A 25425-nucleotide genomic window follows, 5' to 3' on the forward strand; every position below is an offset into this window, starting at 1 on the left:
ATTGCAAATTGGATTGATCAACACATTCATAATGCTAGAACACTACACAAGAAGCGACTGGGGATCAGGCCCAAAACAGACACAACACCTGGACAGAATTTGTCTCCTACATCATAATACCAATTTGGGTTTTTATTCCCTTGTCGCTCAACAACCACACCAATTCACTTCACCAATGTGGCAAAAGGATTTGTCGGTGATATCGCTGTTGCCCTGGAAGTTGCCCAGTTGGGGGTTCATTTGACGCCCCCCATGAAGTCACCCATTGAAGTAGTGCTCACAAATCTGCTCGCGGTTGCCCACTTTTGAACCGCTGGGTTAGCAGGAGCTGGAGCGTGTGATGGGAGCTCACCCCACTTCACAACAGCAATGGGTTTCGAACATGAGCCGGATCGGCAGCCCTGCGTTTCTAACCTCGTGAGCCGCTATGCTCTATTTGTCAACTTGTCAAAGAAGTGTATTTTTGACAGAGAACTCCAAAAGACACAATAGCACTAAGTTCTGCCCTTGAGTTAGAAACTTTTAACACCCGTTCTCCACACTGAGGTCAATCACTCTTATCCAAGTTGTGAGCTACTCACTTGCACTTAAAGTTCTCCCGCGTGAAGTTATGTTGGTGAGGCACCTGAGAGTCCCAGCGTTGGCATTCAATCCCACTCCAGATGGTGTTCACCGTGCCCCTGTAGCCTTCTCCTTGCCCTTGTATGCACTCGGTTGTTTCAACAACGGCGGAGGAGCTGCGCACCACGTTCTGAGCTAGAAAAAAGAAATAGGACAGTGATCGTTTCTTTCTGGTGAGTGGTGTGCTGGCCAACAGGGGGAGCTCTCGCCTCACAATCAGAGATTTCTCTCTCTGGGCACAATGAGAATATATCTGCTGAAAAGAGAACTCCGCACTGGTGACAGGAAGGGCATCTGGCCAGCAAACTCTCTGCTAGCTCCATTCAATTGCCCACAGTCCATCCCGCAAGGGATTATGGGGGGTCATTAAAAGAAAATGATTGTTTCTTTCTGATGGCTAACTGGATGCAAAGAGAAAATCATGTAGAACTTTCCCTCATTCTTGCAATTCTGGTGATACAAATTTTAAGAGCCGAGGTGGCGCAGTGGTTAGGGTGCAGTACTGCAGGCCACTTCAGCTGACTGTGATCTGCAGTTCAGCGGTTCAAATCTCACCGGCTCAAGGTCGACTCAGCCTTCCATCCTTCCGAGGTGGGTGAAATTAGGACCCAGACTGTGGGGGGCGATATGCTGACTCTGTAAACCACTTAGAGAGGGCTGAAAGCCCTATGAAGCAGTATATGTCTAATAAATAAATAAATAAATAAATAAATAAATAAATAAATGAATAATTCACCTGCCCGTCTGGGCTCCTTAGGGCCCCAACAGGAAGCAGTTGCTGGAGCTAAGCAGCCACCATGAGAAAGAGTTGGCAAAACAGCTCAGTTCACATTGGATCTGACCGAGAAGGAGGCTGAGCAGAAGCACCTCACTGAGGACTACGAGCATAGGTTTTCCAAACAGAGGGAAGACCTATGGGAGTGCAAGGCCAGGTACCGGCGCCTGGAGGCTCAGCGGGTCAGCCAGTTTCAGGCCATGATGCAGTCCCACTGGAACGAGGCCCTCCGGCTCTTCGTCACCAGCGGCTCTTCCCTCCAGCCTTCACCCAAAGCCCCCCACCAGGAGGCTGAAGGAGACCCCAAGTTGAAATTTCTTCCCCCCTCCAACGTGCACAAAAAGACCCGAAGGGGGAGACTCTCTGCAGCAACACAAGCGTTCATTGCACGTATCCAGCCCAGGGGTCGTAGTTTGAGGACCCCTGATTTAGTGCAATATAAAAAATGCAAATAATTTTTCTGTGGACCACCAAAATTTTCTCACGGGCCACCAGTGGTCCACAGACCACCAGTTGGTGACCCCTATACTCAATGTATCTCTCTCCTGTGCAAAATTAAAGTCCTGAATTCTGTGCAAAACTAAAGTCCTGAATTCCTGTTTGAGTAACTGCAAAACTTGGATCTGTGTCGCATGGAAATAACTAATCCAAGAACTTCTTGAAATTAATATTCTGAAAGAGTGATGAAGCTAATGTTTATGCACGTGGAAGTACGGCCCAGCTTCTGCAAGATGGGATAGCAAAAATACTCTGCAGAGCATTATCTTTGGAAGAAGCAGCCAATTTCTTGGGAGTGAAGGACTTTTTGGAGCATTCTGCAGAGGTTTATCACGGGACCCTTAAAAATGAGAGTTGGAGAGAGAGAAGTGTTCATCAAATAGGTCTGGGCTGAAGTTTCTCATGACTGAAACATCACTGATCATTTAAAAGATTGATAGAACCGAAGGTTCTGCCATAGATAAATATCAGAACAAGCCTTAATAATATATAAGAAGAATGCAGTAGTTGAAAATAAGGAAAGAGCAGAAAACTTGCTACAGTTGATTGTCCTGCCTTCAAGGGCTCTGGAGAATTGGTTTAACTCCAGGGGTGCGTTGCTGCCGGTTTGCTTCCCGTGCGCTGTGCACGCATGCACAGTTGAGTGTAAATTGTTCTGTGCTTGCACAAAACATGAAAAACTGATTAAAACCAAGCTGGCAATGGCAGCAGCAACCGGAGAACCAGTTCAGGGGCGCGGCCAGCTTGCAGTCCCTACCAAGCTGGCAATGGCAGCAGCAACCGGAGAACCAGTTCAGGGGCGCGGCCAGCTTGCAATCCCTACCGGTTCGGCAACCCAGTCCCAATTTCCATTATTGGTGCGAACCGGTAGCAACTCACCTCTGGTTAACTCCCTCTTCTTTGTGGCAGCCCCTCAAATATTGGACGACTGCTATCATGTCACTCCAGTCCTTCTTTTCACTAGACTAGCCATGCCCAGTTCCTGCAACCCTTCTTCATATGTTTGATCCTCCAGTCCCCCTAATCAGAGGTAGCATTCAGCTGGTTTGGGCTGGTTCGGGTGAACCGGTAGCGGAGAATGCGGGTGGGCCTGTCCACCCACGCCAGTGCTGTGCCATCCAAGTGAGCCATGTTTTTTGAGGCTGGGGGCATGCACGGAAGGCGTGTGTGAAGCAGAGGGGGCGTTCCCGTTGCAACTGGGGCCAGGCATTGACCTGGTACACATGCGCTGCGCACGCCTGTACATGCCACTGTCCTGTGACGCCCCAGCTGGCCTGTTTCCCTCAAAAAGCAGTAAGGAAAGCAGACAGGCGGGTGGGGCCCAACGAGCCACCCTTCCAGTACAGGGGCCGCTGCTGCCACCGATACGCCTGTACCGGACCATACCACCCAGAACCCACCACTGGTGTGAATCAAGTGTGCGAAGCAAGTGTGTGTGCATGTGGTGAACCGGTGGTAAAAATAAGTGAAGCCCACCACTGCCCCTAATCATTCTTGTTGCTCTTCTCTGCCCTCTTTCCAAAGTCTCAACAACTTTTGAATATTGTGGTGACGACATTATACGTCACACTAGTGGTGCACTAGTGTCTGTGCGGTTATATAAAGGGAGGAAGACGCCACCATCAATAGGGGGAAACGGTCAATAAAAGCCCCAAATCTTGCTACAGAGAAGGATTACATGCTCCTGTAGCTTATTTTAAGGAAGTGCAGCTGCGTGTATCACGTCACTTTGCAGCATATCGATGCTTTCCGGAGGCTCCCTTTTTTATCTTTCCCCAAATGCATATAAATGCTTTATCACGGTGGTTTTGCCTAATTCCCTGCCAAGATTGTTTCAGCCTCATTTCCTAAGGAGAGTTAATGGTCAAGAATGATCAGTGTGCTTAAAGCTGCTGAATTCCAACTGTCTGCAACAGGAAGAATAAAAAAAAAAAAGTAATTCCACCTTGATTCATGCAAGATCAACATACTTTTAGGCGAGATCCTGGGTTTTTGAGTTTTGAGGAGGCAGAGGAGACGGACGCAGGATCTCTTTCTTTCTTTTTTCCTCCCAGTTCTTCCTCTCCTTCTTCTCCTCCTTCCTCTCTCCTTCTCCTCCCTTTTCCTCCCCTTCTTCTCCTTCCCCTTTCCTTCTCCTCCTCCCTCTCCTTCCTCTTCTCTTTCTCCTCCTCCTCCTCTTTCCTCTCTTCTTCTTCTTTTTTTCTCTCCTCCTCTTCCTCTCCTCCTTCCTTTTTCTCTTCTCGTTCCTTCCTCTTCCTTTCTCCTCCTCTTCTTCTCCTCCTCCTTCCTCTCCTTCTCCTTCTCCTTTTCTTCCTCCTCCTTCCTCCTCCTTCTTCCTCTTCTCCTTCCCCTCCACCCTCTTCTCCTTCCCCCTTTCCTTCTCCTCCTTCTCCCTCTCCTTCCTCTTCTCCTTCTCTTTCTCCTCCTCCTCCTCTTTCCTTCTTCCTCTTTTCCTTCTCCTTCCTTTCTTCCTCTTCTCCTCCTTCTTCTCTTTCTTCCCTTTTCCTCTTCTCCAGTTCCTTCCTCTCCTTCTTCCTCTTCCTCTTCTCCTCCTCCTTCCTCTCCTTTTCCTCCTTTTCCTCCTCCTTCTTCTCCTTCCCCCTTTCCTTCTCCTCCTTCTCCCTCTCCTTCCTCTTCTCTTTCTCCTCCTCCTCCTCTTTCCTCTCCTTCTTCTTCCTCTTTTCCTCCTCCTTCCTTTCTTCCTCTTCTCTTTCTTCTCCTCCTTCCTTTTTCTCTTCTCCTCCTTCCTTTTCTCTTCTCATTCCTTCCTCTCCTTCTTCCTCCTTCCTCTTCTCCTCCTCCTCCTTCCCCTTCTCCTTTTCCTCCTTCCTCTCTTCCTTCCTCTTCCTTTCTCCTCTTCTTCTTCTCCTCCTCCTTCCTCGCCTTCTCCTTCTCCTTCTCCTCCTTCCTCTCCTCCTTCTTCTTCCTCCCCCTCTCCTCCTCCTCCTCCTTCCTCAGCAAGATGCTGACTCTGCAAACCGCTTAGAGGGGGCTGGAAAGCACTGTGAAACTGTATATAAGTGCCATTGCTATCAAGAATCTGCTAGCATCTTTTCTGACTAACTCATTTCATTAAAAGCCAGGAATGTACGTGAGCTGCATCAGATTCGCAGAGCGACTAAATTGCAGCTGGAGTGTGATGGAGGGGAAAAAGAGAGAAGGAAAGTGTTCGAGGCAAGTTACATCCTACACAGGCTACACATTGTGCTGTGTTCAAAGCCCCTGGGGTTGGCTGAGACCTTGTGAGTTGGCCTGAGGAGTTTTGCTCTATGCAGTTCAGCAATCTCTCGATCCCCTTCCCCTCTCTTCTCTCCCCGTAGTCCAATTTAAATCCTACCTTGGCCTAGAAACTCTACGCACCTGACAAGGTGAGCTGCTGAGGCTTATGAAAGATTCTGCCTTTTAATAAGGCTTGTTAGACAGGAAAAAGGAGCTACCTGAATCCTGATTTCTTTTTATTTATTTATTCAATTCATTATTTATTTTCTGGAACCAGAGATTCGATCGGCGTTTCTCTTACAATAAACAGAAACTCCGAGGGTCTAATTGGACAGGGACTTGACAATTCCAATGATGCAAATTCGATTGTTCTATTCTGGATATGACTCACTTGGGGGGGGGGGAGGAATTGCAATAAGAATTGTCATTCCAGGTTGTGTAATGGAAAACAATGTTGTAAACGCAGGTTGGTTTCCAATCTCACATTTCTCAGACAGCTGCTAGGCAAACATGTTTTTGTCTGCTTGACTGATGAATTCATGAATGAGCTCTCACTTCAGTGGCATCTATCTATCTATCTATCTATCTATCTATCTATCTATCTATCTATCTATCTATCTATCTATCTATCTCTATCTATCTATCTATCTATCTATCATCTATCTATCTCTCTCTCTCTATCAATATCTATCTATCTCTATCTATCTATCTATCTATCTATCTATCTATCTATCTCTATCTCTATCTACATCTATCTATCTATCTATCTATCTATCTATCTATCTATTTACCTATCTCTCTATCAATCTATCTATCTATCTCTATCTATCTATCTATCTATCTATCTATCTATCTATCTTCTATCTATCATCTATCCATCTATCTATCTATCTATCTATCTATCTCTATCTCTATCTACATCTATCTATCTATCTATCTATCTATCTATCTATCTATCTATCTATCTATCTATTTACCTATCTCTCTATCAATCTATCTATCTATCTCTATCTATCTATCTATCTATCTATCTTCTATCTAACTATCATCTATCCATCTATCTATCCATCTATCTATCTATCTATCTATCTATCTATCTATCTATCTATCTATCTATCTATCAATCTATCTCTATCTATCAATATCTATCTCTATCTATCTCTCTATATCTATCTATCTATCTATCTATCTATCAATCAATCTATCTCTATCAATATCTATCTCTATCTATCTCTCTATATCTATCTATCTATCTCTCTATCAATCAATCTATCAATCTATCTCTTTATCAATCTATCTATCTCTCTATCAATCTATCTCTATCTATCTCTCTATCTCTCTATCTCTCTATCTCTCTATCTCTCTATCAATCTATCAATCTATCAATCTATCAATCTATCAATCTATCAATCTATCAATCTATCAATCTATCAATCTATCAATCTACATCTATCTATCTATCTATCTATCTATCTATCTATCTATCTATCTATCTCTGTCTCTCTATCTCTCTATCTATCTATCAAACACCCATTATCTCTCTCACACTCTCTCACGCTCTTATCTGTCTGTCTACCTATCTACGTCTGTCTGTCTGTCTGTCTGTCTGTCTGTCTGTCTGTCTGTCTGTCTGTCTGTCTGTCCGTCTCTATCTATCTATCTATCTATCTATCTATCTATCTATCTATCTATCTATCTATCTATCTATCTATCACCTATCTATCATCTGTCTATCATCTATCTATCAGCTGTCTATCATGTAAAGATAAAAGTTCTCATCTCCGTTTCAAAGCCGAAGAGCCAGCGCTGTCCGAAGACATCTCCATTGTCATGTGACCAGCATGACTAAACATCAAAGTTGCATGGAACATTGTTTCCTTCCCACCAATGTTGGTCCCTATTTTTCTACTTGCATTTTTTACGTGCTTTCGAACTGCTCGGTTGGCAGAAGCTGGGACAAGTAACAAGAGCTCACTCCGTTATGTGGTGCTGGGGATTCGAACCGCCAAACTGCTGACATTTCTGATCAACAAACTCAACATCTTAGCCACTGAGACACTGCTTCCCTATTTATAATAGATTGCATTATATAAATAGATTGTGTTATAATGGATTGTATTATAAAAATAGATATAATATTTATGATAGATTGTTCACAATCTATTCACAAGGACTCTTATAGCTGCATAAGGAAATAACATTAAAAGAGGGGGGGGAAACATACAGGTAACGGCAGGATCACTGTATAAAAACACATGCTAAAACTCATATGTATCGCATTAAAAGTGGCTTTGAGTTTGATCGGTTATGGTTTAGAAGTTACACATCGTATCTAGACATCTTATAAAGGCAACAGATGTTCGTATTCCCAAGAGAATTCTTCCAACTTCGCTTTACATGTTAACGGCTAGCATTAAAAATAACACCTGCTAGACAAGGCACGTAACGATTGCTTTTCAGAATGTTTTTTTTGCTACTTCCATAACTCGTTGATAGACGGGATGGGAAAATTCAGCATTTGCAGGACAGATGCAAAGCCAAATCAGAGATCCGGCATACCGGTTTGTTCTATTTGAACCGAATAACAGAGTGGGAAGGGGCCTTGGAGGTCTTCTAGTCCAACCCCCCTCCTTGCTCAAGCAGGAGGCTCTGTGCCAGGTGGCGTCAAACTCGATTTAATTGAGGGCTGCATCAGGGTTGTGTTTTACCTCGGGGGGGGGGATTTGGAGGGGAGGGGCATTGCCAGCTCGATGTCACTCAAGTTGGGGGCACCCAAGGAGATGGTTGACATAGCAATAGCAGTTAGACTTATATACCACTTCATGGGGCTTTCAGCCCTCTCTAAGCGGTTTACAGAGTCAGCATATTGCCCCCAACAACAATCCAGGTCCTCATTTTACCCACCTTGGAAGGATGGAAGGCTGAGTCAACCCTGAGCCGGTGAGATTTGAAGAGCCGAACTGCAGAACTGCAGTCAGCTGAAGTAGCCTGCAGTGCTGCATTTAACCACTGCACCACCTCGGCTCAAGAAAGAAGAAAGAAAGAAAGAGAGAGAGAGAGAGAGAGAGAAAGAAAGAAAGAAAGAAAGAAAGAAAGAAAGAAAGAAAGAAAGAAATAGCAATAGCAGTTAGACTTATATACCGCTTCATAAGGCTTTCAGCCCTCTCTAAGCGGTTTACAGAGTCAGCATATCGCTCCCAACAACAATCCGGGTCCTCATTTTACCCACCTCGGAAGGATGGAAGGCTGAGTCAACCCTGAGCCGGTGAGATTTGAACCGCCGAACTGCAGAACTGCAGTCAGCTGAAGTAGCCTGCAGTGCTGCATTTAACCACTGCGCCACCTCGGCTCTAGACGTTGGAAAAGAAAAGAAAAACTCTTTCAAGAAAGCGGGCTGGTGTTCAACTCACCGCATGTTTTAATTGAGCAGAACTCCCAGGGGGTGTTTGGGTCTAGAGTGTAACACCATGGCCTCGGTTTACCATCCGGATTGCGGCAATAGTTGTCGTCAAAGCCTTTGTCGGGGTATCTGAGAACCACATCAACAAGCAGGTTAACAGGGACAGCTGTCAGGAGAAGACAAGCAGATGCAAGAGACATTCTCCCCCCAATGACTCCAACCCAGAGTAGATACATTCTTTCCCAATGATCCCCCAACCCAAATAGAAATAGATATATTCCCCCTCCACCAATGACCCCAACCCATAGAAGGTTCCAATTACGTGAGCTTCTGAATGACGAGGGAGACAGGACGTTTATGGCCACGGAAGAGATCCCTCAGCAGAAATCCTATCTTGACTGAAGACCTCTTTCGATAGGCTGTAGGCCAACTCAGGGCGAGGTCAACCTGCTAATTGGGTCATTTCTCCCCATTAGGGTCCCTCCTGACACAATACCCTTAATTGGCTTCCTTCTGCTTGCCCAATTAAGCGTGAGCAATGTAAACATTTCATGGGATGGCAGACTCTTCAAACAAAAGAGGTTCTTTCGTTCAACAGCCCCGGGTTCAAAAGCTATTTTCAACAAACCAGGGTCTATTTTTAGGAGCCAGTGGACTTGGAGGTCGTGCCCTCATTTCCAGTCACTGTAGGGAGCAAGTCAAGAAAAAATTAAATTTCCCTTTGCCTGCCTGTATCTTGTCAGGGTCAATTTCTTTTTTTTTGCTCCCTGGTTCTAATTACTCTCAATTCCCTTTTTCCTACTCAAGGAACTCAAGAGGTAGTAGACTTACAAGACAACGGTAAGCTTCTTGTATGAATAGCTTCCCATTATTCATTTAGAAATCCTTGTTTGTTGGTTTTTAAATTTATTATTGCTAAGTCTCCTGGCAGGGGAAGGTTAGATTAAATCCAAAGGAAGACACAACACAACTATCTTTGACTGGAGGGCTTTAAGGATTTCTACAGATGTGGCCCTCCAAGGAAGATTAAAACCTAACTTGGCATTGACAATTTTCTTTTTATGTTCAAGGGTCTCTATTGGAAACCTACGGTATTTGAACCCTGAAGAATTCTGTTCCTTTTAAGAGATGAGGCTCGGCATAATTATTTTTCCTTGTAACTAAACCAGAGCTTCCTCTGTTTGGAATTCTGTAGGTCTTATTATGGGAGGTCTTCCATCCTGGAAGTTTCTAAGAGATTCGATAGCCATTTGTCTGGAATTGTATAGGGTCTCCTGCATGAGCAACGGATTGGACTAGAAGACCTCCAAGGTCCCTTCCAAATCTGTTATTCTGTGTCCCATTCCTGCCTTGGGTAGGGGGTTGACTAGAAGACCTCCAAGGTCCCTTCCACCTCTGTTATTCTGTGTCCCATTCCTGCCTTGGGTAGCGGGTTGACTAGAAGATCTCCAAGGTCCCTTCCAGCCCTGTGACTCTATGATTCTTTTCTCCGAGAACAAGGAAGCAAGCGAAGCAGCTGTTTTAATCCTAATCTACAAATCCCAGTGACATCACCAGTCGATTTAAGAAGGCCCCATGGCAACACACCAACCAGCTCTGTCCTTGGTGATGTTTCTCTTCTCAATCTCTTCCCACAGATTATTCTTCCTTAATCTAATCCGGCAAATTCTACTTATCGACTTTGCAGTTCGGCAGCAAAGCTTTCATAGGAGGTGGGTGCTTTAAAAAAAAAAAAAAACAGTCTGCTAAAAGTCATCTCTGCTCAGCCACTGGGGCGGAGGGCAAACAATTCTTTGCCCTAGCAATAGCAATAGCATAGACTTATATACCGCTTCATAGGGCTTTCAGCCCTCTCTAAGCAGTTTACAGAGTCAGCATATCACCCCCAACAACAATCTGGGTCCTCATTTCACCCACCTCGGAAGGATGGAAGGCTGAGTCAACCCTGAGCCGGTGAGGTTTGAACAGCCGAACTGCGGAACTGCAGTCAGCTGAAGTAGCCTGCAGTGCTGCACTCTAACCACTATGCCACCTCGGCCCTGAGGGGTCCTTGGTGCCCTCTGAGCATAGTTGATTTCTTGCAGATGTTTCATTACTCAAACACTAGTAAGTACCAGAGATGTTGAGGGTGCTGGCATTGATTATGCTGCCTAGTTGGCTAATGAGACATCTGCAAGAAAACAACTATTCTCAGAGAGCATTGAGGACCCTACAGTCCGCCTCTTCCTCCCTTCTAGCACTGATGATGTTACTTAGTTGGGTAATGAAACGTCTGCAAGAAAACCACCAAGCTCAGAGGGCAACCAAGGACCCTACAGTCCTCCTCCTGCTCTCCCTCCTCCTCCCTGCCTTTTCTCCTGCCCTTCCTCCTCCTCATCTTCCCCCCTTCTATTCCTTCCTCCTCCTATCCACAGCCCCACTCCCCTTCTAGAACTGATGATGCTACCTAGATGGGTCATGAAATATCCGCAAGAAAACATCCACGTTCAGAGAGTAGCAAAGACACCACAGTCCTCCTCCTCCTCCTTCTATCTCCTTCTCTTCCTCCTTCCTGTTCTCCTCCTCCTCTCCACAAACCCCACTCCCTTTCTAGAATTGATGACATGACCTAGATGGGTCATGAAACATCAGCAAGTAAACATCTAAGCTCAGAGAGCACCGAGGACATTGCAGTCATTGTCGTCATGATGATGCTACCTAGATGGGTCATGAGATATCTGCAAGAAAACATCCAAGTTCAGAGAGTAGCAAAGACACCACAGTCCTCCTCTTCCTTCCCCCCTTCTATCTCTTCTTCTTCCTCCTCTTCCTCCTCCTCTCCACAAAACCCACTCCCCTTCTAGAACTGACGTTACCTAGAAGGCTCACGAAACATCTGCAAGAAAACATCCAAGCTCAGAAAGACACCACAGTCCTCCTCCTCCTCCTCTTCCTCCTTTGTCTGGAATTGTTCTCCTCCTCTTCTCCACAAACCCCACTCCCCTTCTAGAACTGATGACATGACCTAGATGGGTCATGAAACGTCGGCAAAAAAATATCTAAGAGCACCGAGGACACATTGCAGTCATTCTCCTCCTCCTTCCCCCTTCTATCTCTTCTTCCTCCTTCTCTTTCTCCTCCTCCTCCTCTCCACAAACCCCACTCCCCTTCTAGAAATGACAACGTTACCTAGATGGGTCATGAAACATCTGCAAGAAAACATAGCAATAGCAGTAATAGCAATAGCAGTTAGACTTATATACTGCTTCATAGGGCTTTTCAGCCCTCTCTAAGCGGTTTACAGAGTCAGCATATCGCCCCCCACAGTCTGGGTCCTCATTTCACCCACCTCGGAAGGATGGAAGGCTGAGTCAACCTTGAGCCGGTGAGATTTGAACCGCCGAACTGCAGCTAACAGTCAGCTGAAGTGGCCTGGAGTACTGCACCCTAACCACTGCGCCACCTCGGCTCTTTTATCCAAGTTCAAGAGAGTGGCATCCAAGTTCAGAGAGTGGCAAAGACACCACAGTCCTCCTCCTTCTCTTCCACCTTCCTGTTCTCCTCCTCCTCTCCACAAACCCCACTCCCCTTCTAGAATTGATGACATGACCTAGATGGGTGATGAAACATCTGCAAGAAAACCTCCAAGCTCAGAGAGCACCAAGGACCCCACAGTCCTCCTCCCTCTCCCTTCTAGCACTGATGATGTTACCTAGTTGGGTCATGAAGCATCTGCAAGAAAACCTCCAAGCTCAGAGAGCACCAAGGAGCCCTCACCTCTGCTCTTCCCACACTATCCCTTGCTCTGACTTTGGCGTTCAGGGAACATAGACCGTGGAACTTAACCATTCATTAATACCCATCCTGCTTTTGAAGTAGACGGGAGAAAGGATGAATAAAAAATTAAATACAGATTATCCCATTTGGCCAGAACCTCTTGTAACTTTCATAAGCCGAGAACCCAACATTTGACAAGATGAAAGTTGAGGCATTTCTACAGAGATTTATATGGAAAGTTAAGATCGTTAATAACGAGGGTTATTTCCGTATCTCAGATAAAGGGCTTCTGTCAAGCTATTTTTAAGATATCTCCTTCCTGAACCTGTCTATGAACACTCTTCTTTCCCTTTATTTTATTAAAATCCCAGCTACCCGAATAATAATTTGCCTTCCTGCTTTTAATGAGGCGCTTCGCGGGTGCCAGCTTAAAAGAGATGTCTTTCTGGTGTATAATTAATAGGAAGTGAAAATCTTTTAAGATGGAGATACAGGAGAGGCCCCAGTCAAATTCTCTAAGAGAAAATGGCACCGAGGGAAATTCAGCACAGGGTGGAGTTCCTAGACTTTATGAGATGAGATTAATCGGTCCACCGACAAATGCGCGCTCGACAACAGCGCGGCGACAAAAGCGCGGCGAGAAAACAGTGAGGACGAAATCGCGCCCACAGAAGCGCGCCGATAAATGTGTGCCGACGAAAGCGCGCCATCAACAAACAACGCGAAAACAATGTAATAGCCTAACCCTTACCTTAACCCTAACCCTAACCCTAACCCTAACCCTAACCCTAACCCTAACCCTAACCCTAACCCTAAACCTAACCCTAACCCTAACCCTAACCCTAACCCTAAGCCTAAGCCTAACCCTAACCCTAACCCTAACCCTAAGCCTAAGCCTAAGCCTAACCCTAAGCCTAAGCCTAAGCCTAACCCTAACCCTAAGCCTAAGCCTAAGCCTAACCCTAACCCTAACCCTAACCCTAACCCTTACCCTTACCCTAACCCTAACCATAACCCTAACCCTAACCCTAACCCTTACCTTAACCCTAATCGCGCTTTCGTCGGCGCGCATTTATCGGCGCGCTTCTGTGGGCGTGATTTCATCCTCACTGTTTTCTCGCTGCGGTTTTGTCGGCGTGCTTTTGTTGAGCGCGCATTTGACGGGTCACGGATTAGTCAATTAATAAAATAACTATAAGGGACGATCACCAGCTTGGGCTCATCTTTGATGGAGGGAAAGGTATGCATTGATTTTATTTTATTTATTAAGTCTGTCACTCACGTACAAGACAAGAGGAATAAGAATAAACACGAATAAGAGCAGAGGAAATGGGGACAATTAAACGGGGACAGTAGGACAGGGATGATCGGCGTGCTGGTGCACTGATACAGCCCCCCCCCCTTTTTTATGGACCTCTTAGGAATGAGGTGAGGTCCACGGTGCAGAGTTCGAGATTGAAGCTGTGTGGTGGGTTTGAGGAGGTAACAACAGAGTAAAGTAGAGCATTCCAGGCACTGAGTTCTCAGTGGCTGAAGTCGGATTTTCTGCAACGGAGTTTGGAGTGGTTGACCTTGAGTTTGTATCTATTGTGTGCCCGTGTGTCATCGCAGTTGAAGCTGAAGAAGTCGTTGACAGGTAAGACATCGTAGAAGATAACACACATCTTAGACTGTGTTTGATAAAAAGTTATACCGTGTACGGGCTCTGGGAAGTCGGGAGGGGGGAAGGGAGGTGGGGTCATAGGGGGGAGGAGGGGAGGGGGGAAATATAGTATGTGCCAGATTTTAAAGTAACATGATTGCACTTGTATACTGTTGCTTTTTTAATTTTAGTATAAAAATAAGAAGCTGAATATATCGATAGATAGTAGAAATACACCGAAGCGAGGAGCAGAGGGAAAGAAGAGGGAGGGGTAGAGAGGGTGGGAGAGAGGATCGGAAGGAGGGTGAGATGGAAGGGAGGGGGAGAAAGGAGTGACAGAGGGGGAGGGGAAGTAGGAGAGGGGAATGTTGGAGGGGAGAAAGGAAAGTTGGAGGGGGGAGTAAGAAAGGGTGTATGGAGGGTTGAAGTGGTATATTGGTTTTGTATTTTGGGGAGTACAAGGATGGCTGTGTTTATTGCCTAATGTTATATAGCCCCAATCATGCACAGTATATATGTGACTGTAAGAAATGAAAAAATGAAAATAAAACATTTGAAAAAAAAAAAGACATCGTAGAAGATAATTTTGTGTACTACGCTCAGGTTGGATCGAAGGCGGCGTAGTTCCAGGTTGTCCAAGCGCCCAAAATTTCGAGCATGGTGGTATAAAATATTCTGTTGTGAGCAGAGGAGTGGAGGACTCTTCTCGTGAAATACCTCTGGACTCGCTCGATTGTGTTAACGGCCGATTTCCCCTTTTTTTTAATTCTTCACTTGGAAGAATCCACTTGGGGAATGGCAACAGCCTGCGGAGCTACACCGGGAGTCCTCAACTTACAACAGTTGACTTAGCAACCTTTCAAAGTTACAACGGCACTGAAGGAGGTGACTATTTTTCACACTTACAACCATGGTAGCATTCCCACAGCCTCGCCTGATTTACATTCAGATCTTTTGCAATTAACTCACACTTGTGACATTCGCACAGTGCCGTCAGAAAAGTCGTAAAATGGGACAGAATTCACTGGGCAAATTTCTCACTTAGAGACATAATTTTGGGGCTCGGTTGTGGTCGTAAGGTGAGGACGGCCTGGATTAACGTAGGTGAGCTTGTATAATAGTGAATTTCATCATTTCATTTCATAATAAATGAAAAGGATAAAGAGGAACACGTCCTCATCTTTGCTCCCTGGTCCTCCGTTGCTTTCCTTTCCCTAAAATGCCTCGGTGTTATCGGTGCAAAAACCAAACATTTACAGATGTATAAAAATGGGGAAGGAATTAGCACGCTTACTTCTCTGGACGGAAAGGATGTCTATGTGGTCTCTGGAGGTCCCAACGTTGACATTCTTTGCCAGTTTCCGTGTGATCCATTGGCCCCCTGTAGCCTTCCCCATTGCATGTCATGCACTCAACTGAAAGGCAGAAAACACGACAATCTCACTAAGGTGATTGGGAAGGGGAGGGAAGGAGGGGGAGGAGAGAGGAAAGGAGAGGAGGGGAAAGGAAAATAAGGGAAGGGAAGGAAATGAGAAGGGAAGGGAAGGGGGGAGGGGGAGAAGAGAGGAGAGGAAAGGGGAAGGGCAGGGAGGAAAGGAAAGGAAAAGAAGGGAAGGGAAGGGAAGGGAATGAGAAAAGAAGGGAAGGGGAGGGAAAGAGGGGGAGGAGAGAGGAGAGGAGAGGAAGAAAAGGAAAATAAGGGAAGGGAATGAGAAAAGAAGGGGAGGGAAAGAGGGGGAGAAGAGAGGAGAGGAAAGGAGGGGAAAGGAAAATAAGGGAAGGGAAGAAAATGAGAAGGGAAGGGAAAGGGAGGGAAAGAGGGGGAGGAGAGAGGAGAGGAAGGGAAAGGAAAATAAGGGAAGGGAAGAAAATGGGAAGGGAAGGGAAGGGAAAGAGGGGGAGGAGAGAGGAAAGGAAAGGAAGGAAAGGAAAATAAGGGAAGGGAATGAGAAAAGAAGGGAAGGGGAGGGAAAGAGGGGGAGGAGAGAGGAGAGGAAAGAAAGGAAAATAAGGGAAGGGAAGGAAATGAGAACAGAAAGGAAGGGAAGGAGGGGGAGGAGAGAGGAGAGGAAAGGGGAAGGGCAGGGAGGAAAGGAAAGGAAAAGAAGGGAAGGAAATGAGAAAAGAAGGGAAGGAAAGGAAGAGAGAAAGGAAAGGAGAGGAAAGGAAGGAAAGGAAAAGAAGGGAAGGAAATAAGAAGGGAAGGGAAGGAGGGGGAGGAGAGAGGAGAGGAGAGGAAAGGAAAGGAAGGAAAGGAAAATAAAAGAAGGGAAAGAAATGAGAAGGGAAGGAGGGGGAGGAGAGAGGAGAGGAAAGGGGAAGGGCAGGGAGGAAAGGAAAAGAAGGGAAGGAAATGAGAAAAGAAGGGAAGGAAAGGAAAGGAAGGGAGAAAGGAAAGGAGAGGAAAGGAAAGGAAGGAAAGGAAAAGAAGGGAAGGAAATGAGAAGGGAAGGGAAGGAGGGGGAGGAGAGAGGAGAGGAAAATGGGAAGGGCAGGGAGGAAAGGAAAAGAAGGGAAGGATATGAGAAAAGAAGGGAAGGAAAGGAAAGGAAGGGAGAAAGGAAAGGAGAGGAAAGGAAGGAAAGGAAAAGAAGGGAAGGGAAGGAGGGAGAGGAAAGTGGAGAGGAAAGGGGAAGGGAAAGGAAGGGTGAAGGAAGGGAAAGGAAAGGAAGGGAAGGGAAAAGGGGAAGGGCAGGGAGGAAAGGAAGGAAATGAGAAAAGAAGGGAAGGGGAGGAAATGAGAAAAGAAGGAGGGAAGGAAAGGAAAGGAAATGAGAAAGTAAAGGAAGGGAAGGGAAAGGAAAGGAAGGGAAAGGAAAGAAAGGGAAAGGAAGGGAAGGGAAGGAGGGAGAGGAGAGAGGAGAGGAGAGGAAAGGGGAAGGGAAAGGAAGGGTGAAGGAAGGGAAAGGAAAGGAAGGGAAGGGAAGGGAGAATAAGGGAAAGGAAGGAAATGATAAAAGAAGGGAAGGAAAGGAAGGAAATGAGAAAAGAAGGAGGGAAGGAAAGGAAAGGAAATGAGAAAGGAAGGGAAGGGAAGGGAAAGGAAAGAAAAGGAAAGGAAGGGAAGGAAATGAGAAAGGAAAGGAAGGAAATGAGAAAAGAAGGAGGGAAGGGAAGGAAAGGAAATGAGAAAGGAAAGGAAGGGAAGGGAGGTAGTTTTAAATATATATTAGAAAAGAGCTCCCAATTTTGAATATCAGCCCAGCTGCTCCAAAATAGCATCGCCCTATTATCTCCATATTTTCGGTGAGTTCTTGCTCCTCTTTTACTTACAAGGGAGAAGCAAAACAAACACCACAGGTGGGTTCTTGATATTTCAGGTAAACCTATTATTCAACTCTACAAAGTCATTTTTTTTTTAAAAGAATCCCAAAAGGATAACGGGGTGTGTAGAGATGCAGGAAAGAAAACCCCAAAGCGGAATGGGAGGAGTAACCACTGACCTAATGTTCGTGAACCCCCCCACCCCCACCCAGCAGCCTCTGCCCATGTTTTCCCCCCCCCTTCCTAGTCGTCAGCTTGACCTGAGTTCAGGTGATACCTCAAATCCCAACCGCCTGAGCCTTACCTTCCGAGCACAGAGGGATCTTGCAGACCTCGTGCCGCGTTCCCGGATCGCTTGTGAAACACCAGGGCCCCCCTTCCTCTCCGCGTGGATTCCGGCAGTAGTTCCTCTGAAGATCTTTACCTCGATAGCTCGAAGGTAAAAAGCTAGTTTTAAAATAACAATCATTACGGTATAAGAGCATGCGCAGAGGGTCTCTGAACCTTCCCAACTTCGTGAATTAAATGGTCTGACTGGGGGGGGGCTTCCTTGCCCCGTATAGTTTACATCAGTGGTAGTCAACCTGGTCCGTACCACCCACTAGCGGGCGTCCCAGCTTTCGTGGTGGGCGGTAGGGGTTTGCTGTAACTCTGATTTATACATTTTATAAAGTAAAGTTACTTCCCTACTTCATAAATCACCATTACCGTGGAACCGGTGGGCGGTTAGAAAATTTTACTATATATTTACTAATATAAAAAGGTTGACTGCCCCTGGTTTACATAAATAACTTTCATTCTCAGACTTTTTCTTGGGAGCGCACTGGCCCACATTAAAAATGAAATCCCCATGTCCTGCTCTCGAGAGAAAAGTAGCAATAGCAATAGCAATAGCAGTTAGACTTATATACCGCTTCATAGGGCTTTCAGCCCTCTCTAAGCGGTTTACAGAGTCAGCATATTGCCCCCACAGTCCGGGTCCTCATTTCACCCACCTCGGAAGGATGGAAGGCTGAGTCAACCTTGAGCCGGTGAGATTTGAACCGCCGAACTGCAGATAGCAGTCAGCTGAAGTGGCCTGCAGTACTGCATTCTAACCACTGCGCCATCTCGGCTCTATGTGTTTGGGTAGATAAGTATATATCTACCCAAACACATACACAACACACACATACACCCATGCTATCTACATACATAAATATATACCTTCACCCATATCTCTAAGTCATCATCTTCTTTGAATGGCCCAATAATACATAGCAGGCTGGAGACTGGGCAATTGAATGGAGCCACCATAGAGTCTCCTCCTAGCGCGGCATCCTTTTTCCTCTACCTGTCCTAACCGAAAGCCCTATCAATTGTGAAGCTGACTAGCGACAGGGAGCCGCAGCAGGGAGATGAAAGAGCCACATGCAGCTCCGGAGCCGCAGGTTGCTGACCCCTGGTTTAAGTCAAGGACTGACACGTGCTGGTCAGCTCCTCAAAGCGAGAAGGTTTCTATCCAGGGGTGGGTTCCTGCCAGTTCCAACCTCTTCTACAGAAGAGGTTCCACAAATCTACAGTGCCGTTTAGAACCGGTTCCAGCTCCCTCCCCCCTGCCCATCCACACATCATCAAGATGAAGAGCAAGAGCAGGAATTCTGGAAGTCCACAAATCTTGAAGCTGTCAAGTTTGAACACCCATGGGGTTTTTTTCCTAAAGGGTTGGGGGTGCAAGGGTCTTGTAACTTGACAGCTTTAAGACTTGTGTGCTTCAAATGCCAGAGTTTCTGAGCCAACATGATTGGAGGAGAAATTCTGGGAGTTGAAGTCCACAAATCTTAAAGCTGTCAAGTTTGAACACCCATGGGTTTTTTTTTTCCTAAAGGGTTAGGGTTGCGAGGGTCTTGTAACTTGACAGCTTTAAGACTTGCACACTTCAGTGCCAGAGTTCCTGAGCCAACATGACTGGAGGAGGGATTCTGGGAGTTGAAGTCCACAAGTCTTAAATCTGTTAAGTTTGAACACTCCTGGAGTTTTTTTTCCCTAAAGGGTTAGGGTTGCGAGGGTCTTGTAACTTGACAGCTTTAAGACTTGTGTGCTTCAAATGCCAGAGTTTCTGAGCCAACATTTTGCTTGCTAAGCAAGAGCATTGTTAAGTGAGTTTCACCACATTTTACAAGTTGGCCATGCCCACCCAGTCACATGGCTGGCAAGCCACTCCCACTCAGTCACATGGCTGGCAAGCCACTCCCACAAAGCAGGCCACACCTACAGAAGAGGTTCTAAAAAAATTTGAAACCCACCACTGTTTCTATCACACCCCCAACACATCCCCTAGAGGAGTCCAAAAAGGGAAGAAGAGGGCAGCCCCCCCAGCAATTACCCTTTGACCTTTCTCCAGCCCTCCTTGCTGTAGAGATCTAGGATCATATTCCATGGATCTGGCTACCGTCGTTGTTGTTGGAAAAGGAAGGCAGGGTTGATCCCACCAATCTTACCTGTGTTCGTGAGGGATGGTCGAATTCCAGGCTTGGCATTCAATCCCGCTTTTGGTGACCGATATGTTTCCCTTGTACGTCGCTCCTTTCCCAATGATGCAATTTCGAACATAGTCTGTGAGAATCAACGAAAGAAAGGCAAGAAGAAGGTGAACGTTTTCTGAAGAGCGGGTATACAACGCTAGCAGGAGACGGAGGCCTTGAAATGTCTGTTTCAATCAATTTCTGATGATGTTACCTACTTGGGTCGTGAAACGCTTGCAAGAAAATAAACAAGCTTAGAGAGCACGAAAGACGCTGCAGTCCTCCTCCTCTCTCCTCACTTTCTCTTCTTCCTCTTCCTCCCCTCTTCTCTTTACTCTTCCCCTTCCTCTCCTCCCCTTCTCTTCTTCCTCTTCCTCCCCTCTTCTCCTTACTCTTCCCCTTCCTCTCCTCCCCTTCTCTTCTTCCTCTTCCTCCCCTCTTCTCTTTACTCTTCCCCTTCCTCTCCTCCCCTTCTCTTCTTCCTCTTCCTCCCCTCTTCTCCTTACTCTTCCCCTTCCTCTCCTCCCCTTCTCTTCTTCCTCTTCCTCCCCTCTTCTCTTTACTCTTCCCCTTCCTCTCCTCCCCTTCTCTTCTTCCTCTTCCTCCCCTCTTCTCCTTACTCTTCCCCTTCCTCTCCTCCCCTTCTCTTCTTTCTCTTCCTCCCCTCTTCTCTTTACTCTTCCCCTTCCTCTCCTCCCCTTCTCTTCTTCCTCTTCCTCCCCTCTTCTCCTTACTCTTCCCCTTCCTCTCCACCCCTTCTCTTCTTCCTCTTCCTCCGCTCTTCTCTTTACTCTTCCCCTACCTCTCCTCCCCTTCTCTTCTTCCTCTTCCTCCCCTCTTCTCTTTACTCTTCCCCCTCCTCTCCTCTTCTTCTTCCTCCCCTCCCCTCTCCTCTCTCCTCCTCTTCTGTTCTCTCTTCTCCTCCCCTCTTCTCCTTACTCTCTCCCTCTTCTTTCTCTTTCTCCTCCTCCCCTCTTCTCCCCTTATTCTTCCCCTCCTCTCCTCCCCTCTCCTCTCTCCTCCTTTTCCTCCTCCTCTTCTCTGTCCTTTCGCCTCTTCCTCCTACTCTCTCTTCTCTCTTCCTCCTCTTCCTTTTCTTCCTCCTCCCTCTCCTCTCCTTCTCCCCTCTTCTCCTAACTCTTCTTCAGGGGTGAAATCCTCCTGGTTCCGCCCAGTTCAGTCAAACCAATTGTCCTTGATTCTGCGAACTGGTAGTTAAAAAACAAAAGTTTCTGAGGATCACGGGCCTCAGCTGTGAGGTGCACTATTGTCAGAAGCTTCTCCACCCCCACCCCAGCTTTTTAAAGCATTTCCCCCCTGCTGGTTCACCCAAACCAGCAGCGGAAAAAAAATACTTTAAAAGTGAAAAAAAGTTGACCATGCCCACCCAGTCACATGACCCTCCCCACCAAGCCACGCCCACAGAACTGGTTGGGAAAAACATTAGATTTCACCACTGCTCTTCCCCTTCCTCTCCCACTCCTCCTCTCTTTTCTTCTCCCCCACTTCTCTTCTTCCTCTTCGTCCTCCTCTCCTCTCTACTCCCCCTCCTCCTCTCTTCTCTCCTCCCCCTCTTCTCTTCTTCCTCTTCTTCCTCCTCTCCTCTCCTCTCTACTCCCCCTCATCCTCTCCTCTCTTCCCCCTCTTCTCTTCTTCCTCCTCTCCTCTCTACTCCCCCTCCTCCTCTCTTCTCTCCTCCTTCTCTTCTTCTTCCTCCTCTCCTCTCTATTCCTCCCTCCTCCTCCCATTGAAGATGTCACCAAGGTGGGTAAGGAAACACCTGCAAGAAAACCACCAAGCTTAGAGAGCACCAAGGACCCCACCGTTCAACCCTGAGCAACCAATACTCTCTCCCAATGGTGGAATGAAATAAGCTTCAGGAGCAACAAGGAAGACCCTCATCCCCTTCCACCTTATCCATTAGCCACAGTCCCACCTGCTCTGCACAATCACATGGAACACTTGTCCAACAACCACAAAATTGTCTTGGCTCTGTGGCACTGACCTTTCTTTTCATAGAGAATAAAGGCGTTGTCATGTTTCTTCCTGACTCCGTTTTCCAGGCTAGTAAAAGATAACCAATGGCAACGTTTGGCTGCTTTGTCAAATGCGAAAGCCCTGGAGAGAAAGTGAAAGACATTGCAGAGTTAACTTCTACCAGGATATACGGCTTCCATTAGTACCATAAGTAGAAGGCCCGAAATCTCAGAGTCTAGATAAAAAATGTTTTAACTTCACGTAAATAATTCTTCTTCTTCTTCTTCTTCTTCTTCTTCTTCTTCTTCTTCTTCTTCTTCTTCTTCTTCTTCTTCTTCTTCTTCTTCTTCTTCTTTCTTCTTCTTCTTCTTCTTCTTCTTCTTCTTCTTCTTCTTCCTTATTCCCCTTCTCCTCCTCCTCCTTCTCCTCCTTCTCTTCTTCCCTTCATCTTCTCTTCCTACCCCTCCTCTCTTCTTCCACTTTTCTCCTCCTCTTTCCTCATCTTCCTCTTCTTCTTCTTCACCTCCTCCTCCTCTTCTTATTTTTCTTCTCCTCCTCCTCCTCCCCTGCTCCTGTTTCTTATTCCCCTTCTCCTCCTCCTCCTTCTCTTCTTCTCTTCATCCCTTCATCTTCTCTTCTCTTCCTACCCCTCCTCTCTTCTTCCACTTTTCTCCTCCTCTTCCCCATCTTCTTCTTCTTCGTCTTCTTCTTCTTCCCCTCCTCCTCTTCTTATTTTTCTCCTCCTCCTCTCTTCTCTTCTTCCCTTCATCTTCTCTTCCTATCCCTCCTCTCTTCTTCCACTTTTCTCCTCCTCCTTCCCCATCTTCTTCTTCTTCTTCCCCTCCTCCTCTTCCTCTTCTTATTTTTCTTCTCTTCCTCCTCCTCCCTGCTCCTGTTTCTTATTCCCTTTCTCCTCCTCCTTCTCCTCCTCTTCTTCTCTTCTTCCCTTCATCTTCTCTTCCTACTCCTCCTCTCTTCTTCCACTTTTCTCCTCCTCTTTCCCCATCTTCCTCTTCTTCTTCTTCCCTTCCTCCTTCCCCTCCTCCTCCTCCTCTTCTTCTTCTTCCCTTCGTCTTCTCTTCCTCCTCCTCTTTTCTTCTTCCACTTTTCTTTTCTCCTCCTCTTCCTCCTTCTTCCTTCTTCAACTTCTTCTCTCCTCCTCTTCCTCCTTTCTCCCTTATCCCCCCTTCTCCCTCTTCTTCCTCTTGACTGAAGAAGACTAGCATTTTCATTGAAAGTCAACTTTGGTACAGGCAAAGTTACCAGGCCAATAAGATTCTGCTACATTCAAAATATCTGGGGGGGGTGGGGGTGGTGTTACAGTAGGCCAAAAGGCTTCAGATCCATCACAGCTTTGCTCAGCTGATGATAGCTGGTCGGAAGCTTTCTTTCTTTGAATAAAAGATGTTGCACCTAATAGACTGAGAAAACACAACTGGAAGAATGTAAACAAGCATTTCACATGTGGGCTTCCCTCCAGCTGGAAGGACTGTGCTGATGAGAGTATAATTTATGAGCCGGGGAGGTCCTGGTGATTTATCATTGGGAGTTTTGAGTCCAATTTCAAAACTGATTACACGGAAAGGAAATGGGGTTTTTTTTTTAAAAAAAAACAACCTAAATTCTGCAAAGGAGTAAGCTGTGTGGGAGTAGAGAATGTTACCAATAACTGATCCTTATTATCCTCTACTTCTTCTGAGTCTCAAGCAATTAAGTATCAGTTACATCACAAACAACTTCTAGATGGAGCCCAGAATGTGTCATACCCAAGAAGAAAGTTGGAAAGTCTCAAGCTTTTCATCCACCCCCTCATGAAGTCAATTCTACAAGCAGAGAATATTTGTTACTTCCATTGGAATTTTTTTTTCCAGAACCAAGCGATAGGCTTCCTTTTCATTTTTTTTTAACCATGAAATGCTGGAAAAACCCAATGCTCCATGCAAGGGAAGACACATCGCTCTATGAAAGGGATGGCAAACCTTTTCGGCACTGTGCCCAAAGCCGAATGTGCATGCAGGCACACACACACCGGAGCACTGGAAAGCCAGTCCAGATGCCTGTTTTTTGGCTGGTTTTCGGGCTGTTTTCAGGCCATTTTTCAGGCTGTTTTTAGCCTGAAAATGGACCAAAAAACAGCCTAAAAATGACCCAGAAAATTGCCTGAAAATGGTATGTGCACACCAGAAACTAGAAGAGCAAATTGCACACATACCCATCGAGAGGACTTTGCGTGCTACCTCTGGCATGTGTGTCATAGGTTCGCCATCACGGCTCTTGAAAATTCAACCTCTACAACATTAAATCGTCATCCTCATCTTCTTTTAACGACCCCCCATAATCCCTTGCGGGGTGGAGCCTAGGCAACTGAATGGAGCTAGCATAGTGTTTACTGGCCGGATGCCTTCCTGTCACCAATGAGGAGTTTTGTTTCAGCAGATGTATATATATTCTCAGAGTGCCCAGAGGGAGAAATAGTATCTGCCTCTACCTAGGATTGAACTCACAGCCTCCTGATTGTGAGGAGAGAGCTCTAGAGGTTTAGAGGTTTTATTCAACTTGTATGCCGCCCTATTCCCGAGGGACTCAGGGCGGCTAACAAAACCAAGGGGAAGGGGGACAATACAAAAGGGAAGGCAACAAAAACAAACAACAATACGAAAACAATTTAAAAGGTCTCAACAAGCACACCAGTTCGAGTGGGGATGGAACTCAGCAGCCCCAGGCCTGCTGGAACAGCCAGGTCTTAACGGCTTTACGGAAAGCCTGAAGGGTGGCGAGGGTCCGAATCTCCTCTCTAAGCGGTTTACAGAGTCAGCATATCACCCCCAACAACAATCCGGGTCCTCATTTTACCCACCTCGGAAGGATGGAAGGCTGAGTCAACCTTGAGCCGGTGAGATTTGAACAGCCGAACTGCAGAACTGCAGTCAGCTGAAGTAGCAATAGCAATAGCAGTAGACTTATATACTGCTTCATAGGGCTTTCAGCCCTCTCTAAGCGGTTTACAGAGAGTCAGCATATTGCCCCCAACAATCTGGGTCCTCATTTTACCCACCTCGGAAGGATGGAAGGCTGAGTCAACCCTGAGCCGGTGAGATTTGAACCGCTGAACTGCTGATCTAGCAGTAGCCTGCAGTGCTGCATTTAACCACTGTGCCACCTCGGCTCTAATCATCTAACCCCGAAAAGTAGAACCATTAGACGCCCAAAAAGCGCAACCTTCCTTACCTGCACGTGAATAAAAGTCCTTTACTTCGGCTGCATCTCTTGGCGCACTGTTCCGTCGTGTTGAGCAGCTTCGTTTTCACTTTCAGCGCCTTGTCTATCCTGACTAATGAGGTATCCGCTGTTTTCCGGTAGTCATGGAGGGGGTTTCTCTTCCCTTTGTTTTCTGCAGAAGGAAGCCACAAACACAGCCGTCCATCGCGCCGTTCCAAGAAAGTCAACGCAATGCGCCCCGGCCACCTGCACATGACCAACCCCCACACACACATATACGCGCGGAAACCCCTGCACAGGGAGGGGAGGTTTCGTCCTCCCCAGGCTCCAGAGGATTTCCTCGAACCTCTGGGAGGGCAAAAATGGTGCCCCCCCGCCCCTCTGAAGGCCCTTGGGGAGCCAGAAATAGATCATTGCCGAACTTCCAGTAGGCCCATTGGACCCATTTTTCGCGCTCCCCAGTTTCCGGAGACTTTCCTGAAGCCTGGGGAGAGCGAAAACGGCCTCTCTTGGCCATCCAGAAGGCCGAAAATCAGCTGGCCAGCACGCA

General features: G+C 46.5%; 1 protein-coding gene across 1 annotated transcript in view; it reads right to left on the bottom strand.

The window, feature by feature from the left end:
* Positions 1–25129, bottom strand: part of HGF (hepatocyte growth factor) — a 55980-nt gene extending 30851 nt beyond the window's left edge. Inside the window, 7 exon segments of the mRNA XM_087723067.1 lie at positions 582–756; positions 8524–8642; positions 15206–15326; positions 17480–17622; positions 19656–19770; positions 21685–21797; positions 24885–25129. Of these exon segments, the coding sequence (XP_087579193.1) occupies positions 582–756; positions 8524–8642; positions 15206–15326; positions 17480–17622; positions 19656–19770; positions 21685–21797; positions 24885–25129 (1031 nt within the window).
* Between the last annotated feature and the right edge of the window lie 296 nt (positions 25130–25425).

This window comes from Thamnophis sirtalis, unplaced genomic scaffold, assembly GCF_051295495.1.
Source record: "Thamnophis sirtalis isolate CommonGarterSnake01/CBP01778 unplaced genomic scaffold, rThaSir2_p1.2 scaffold_9, whole genome shotgun sequence".
Taxonomy (NCBI): Eukaryota; Metazoa; Chordata; class Lepidosauria; order Squamata; family Natricidae; genus Thamnophis; species Thamnophis sirtalis.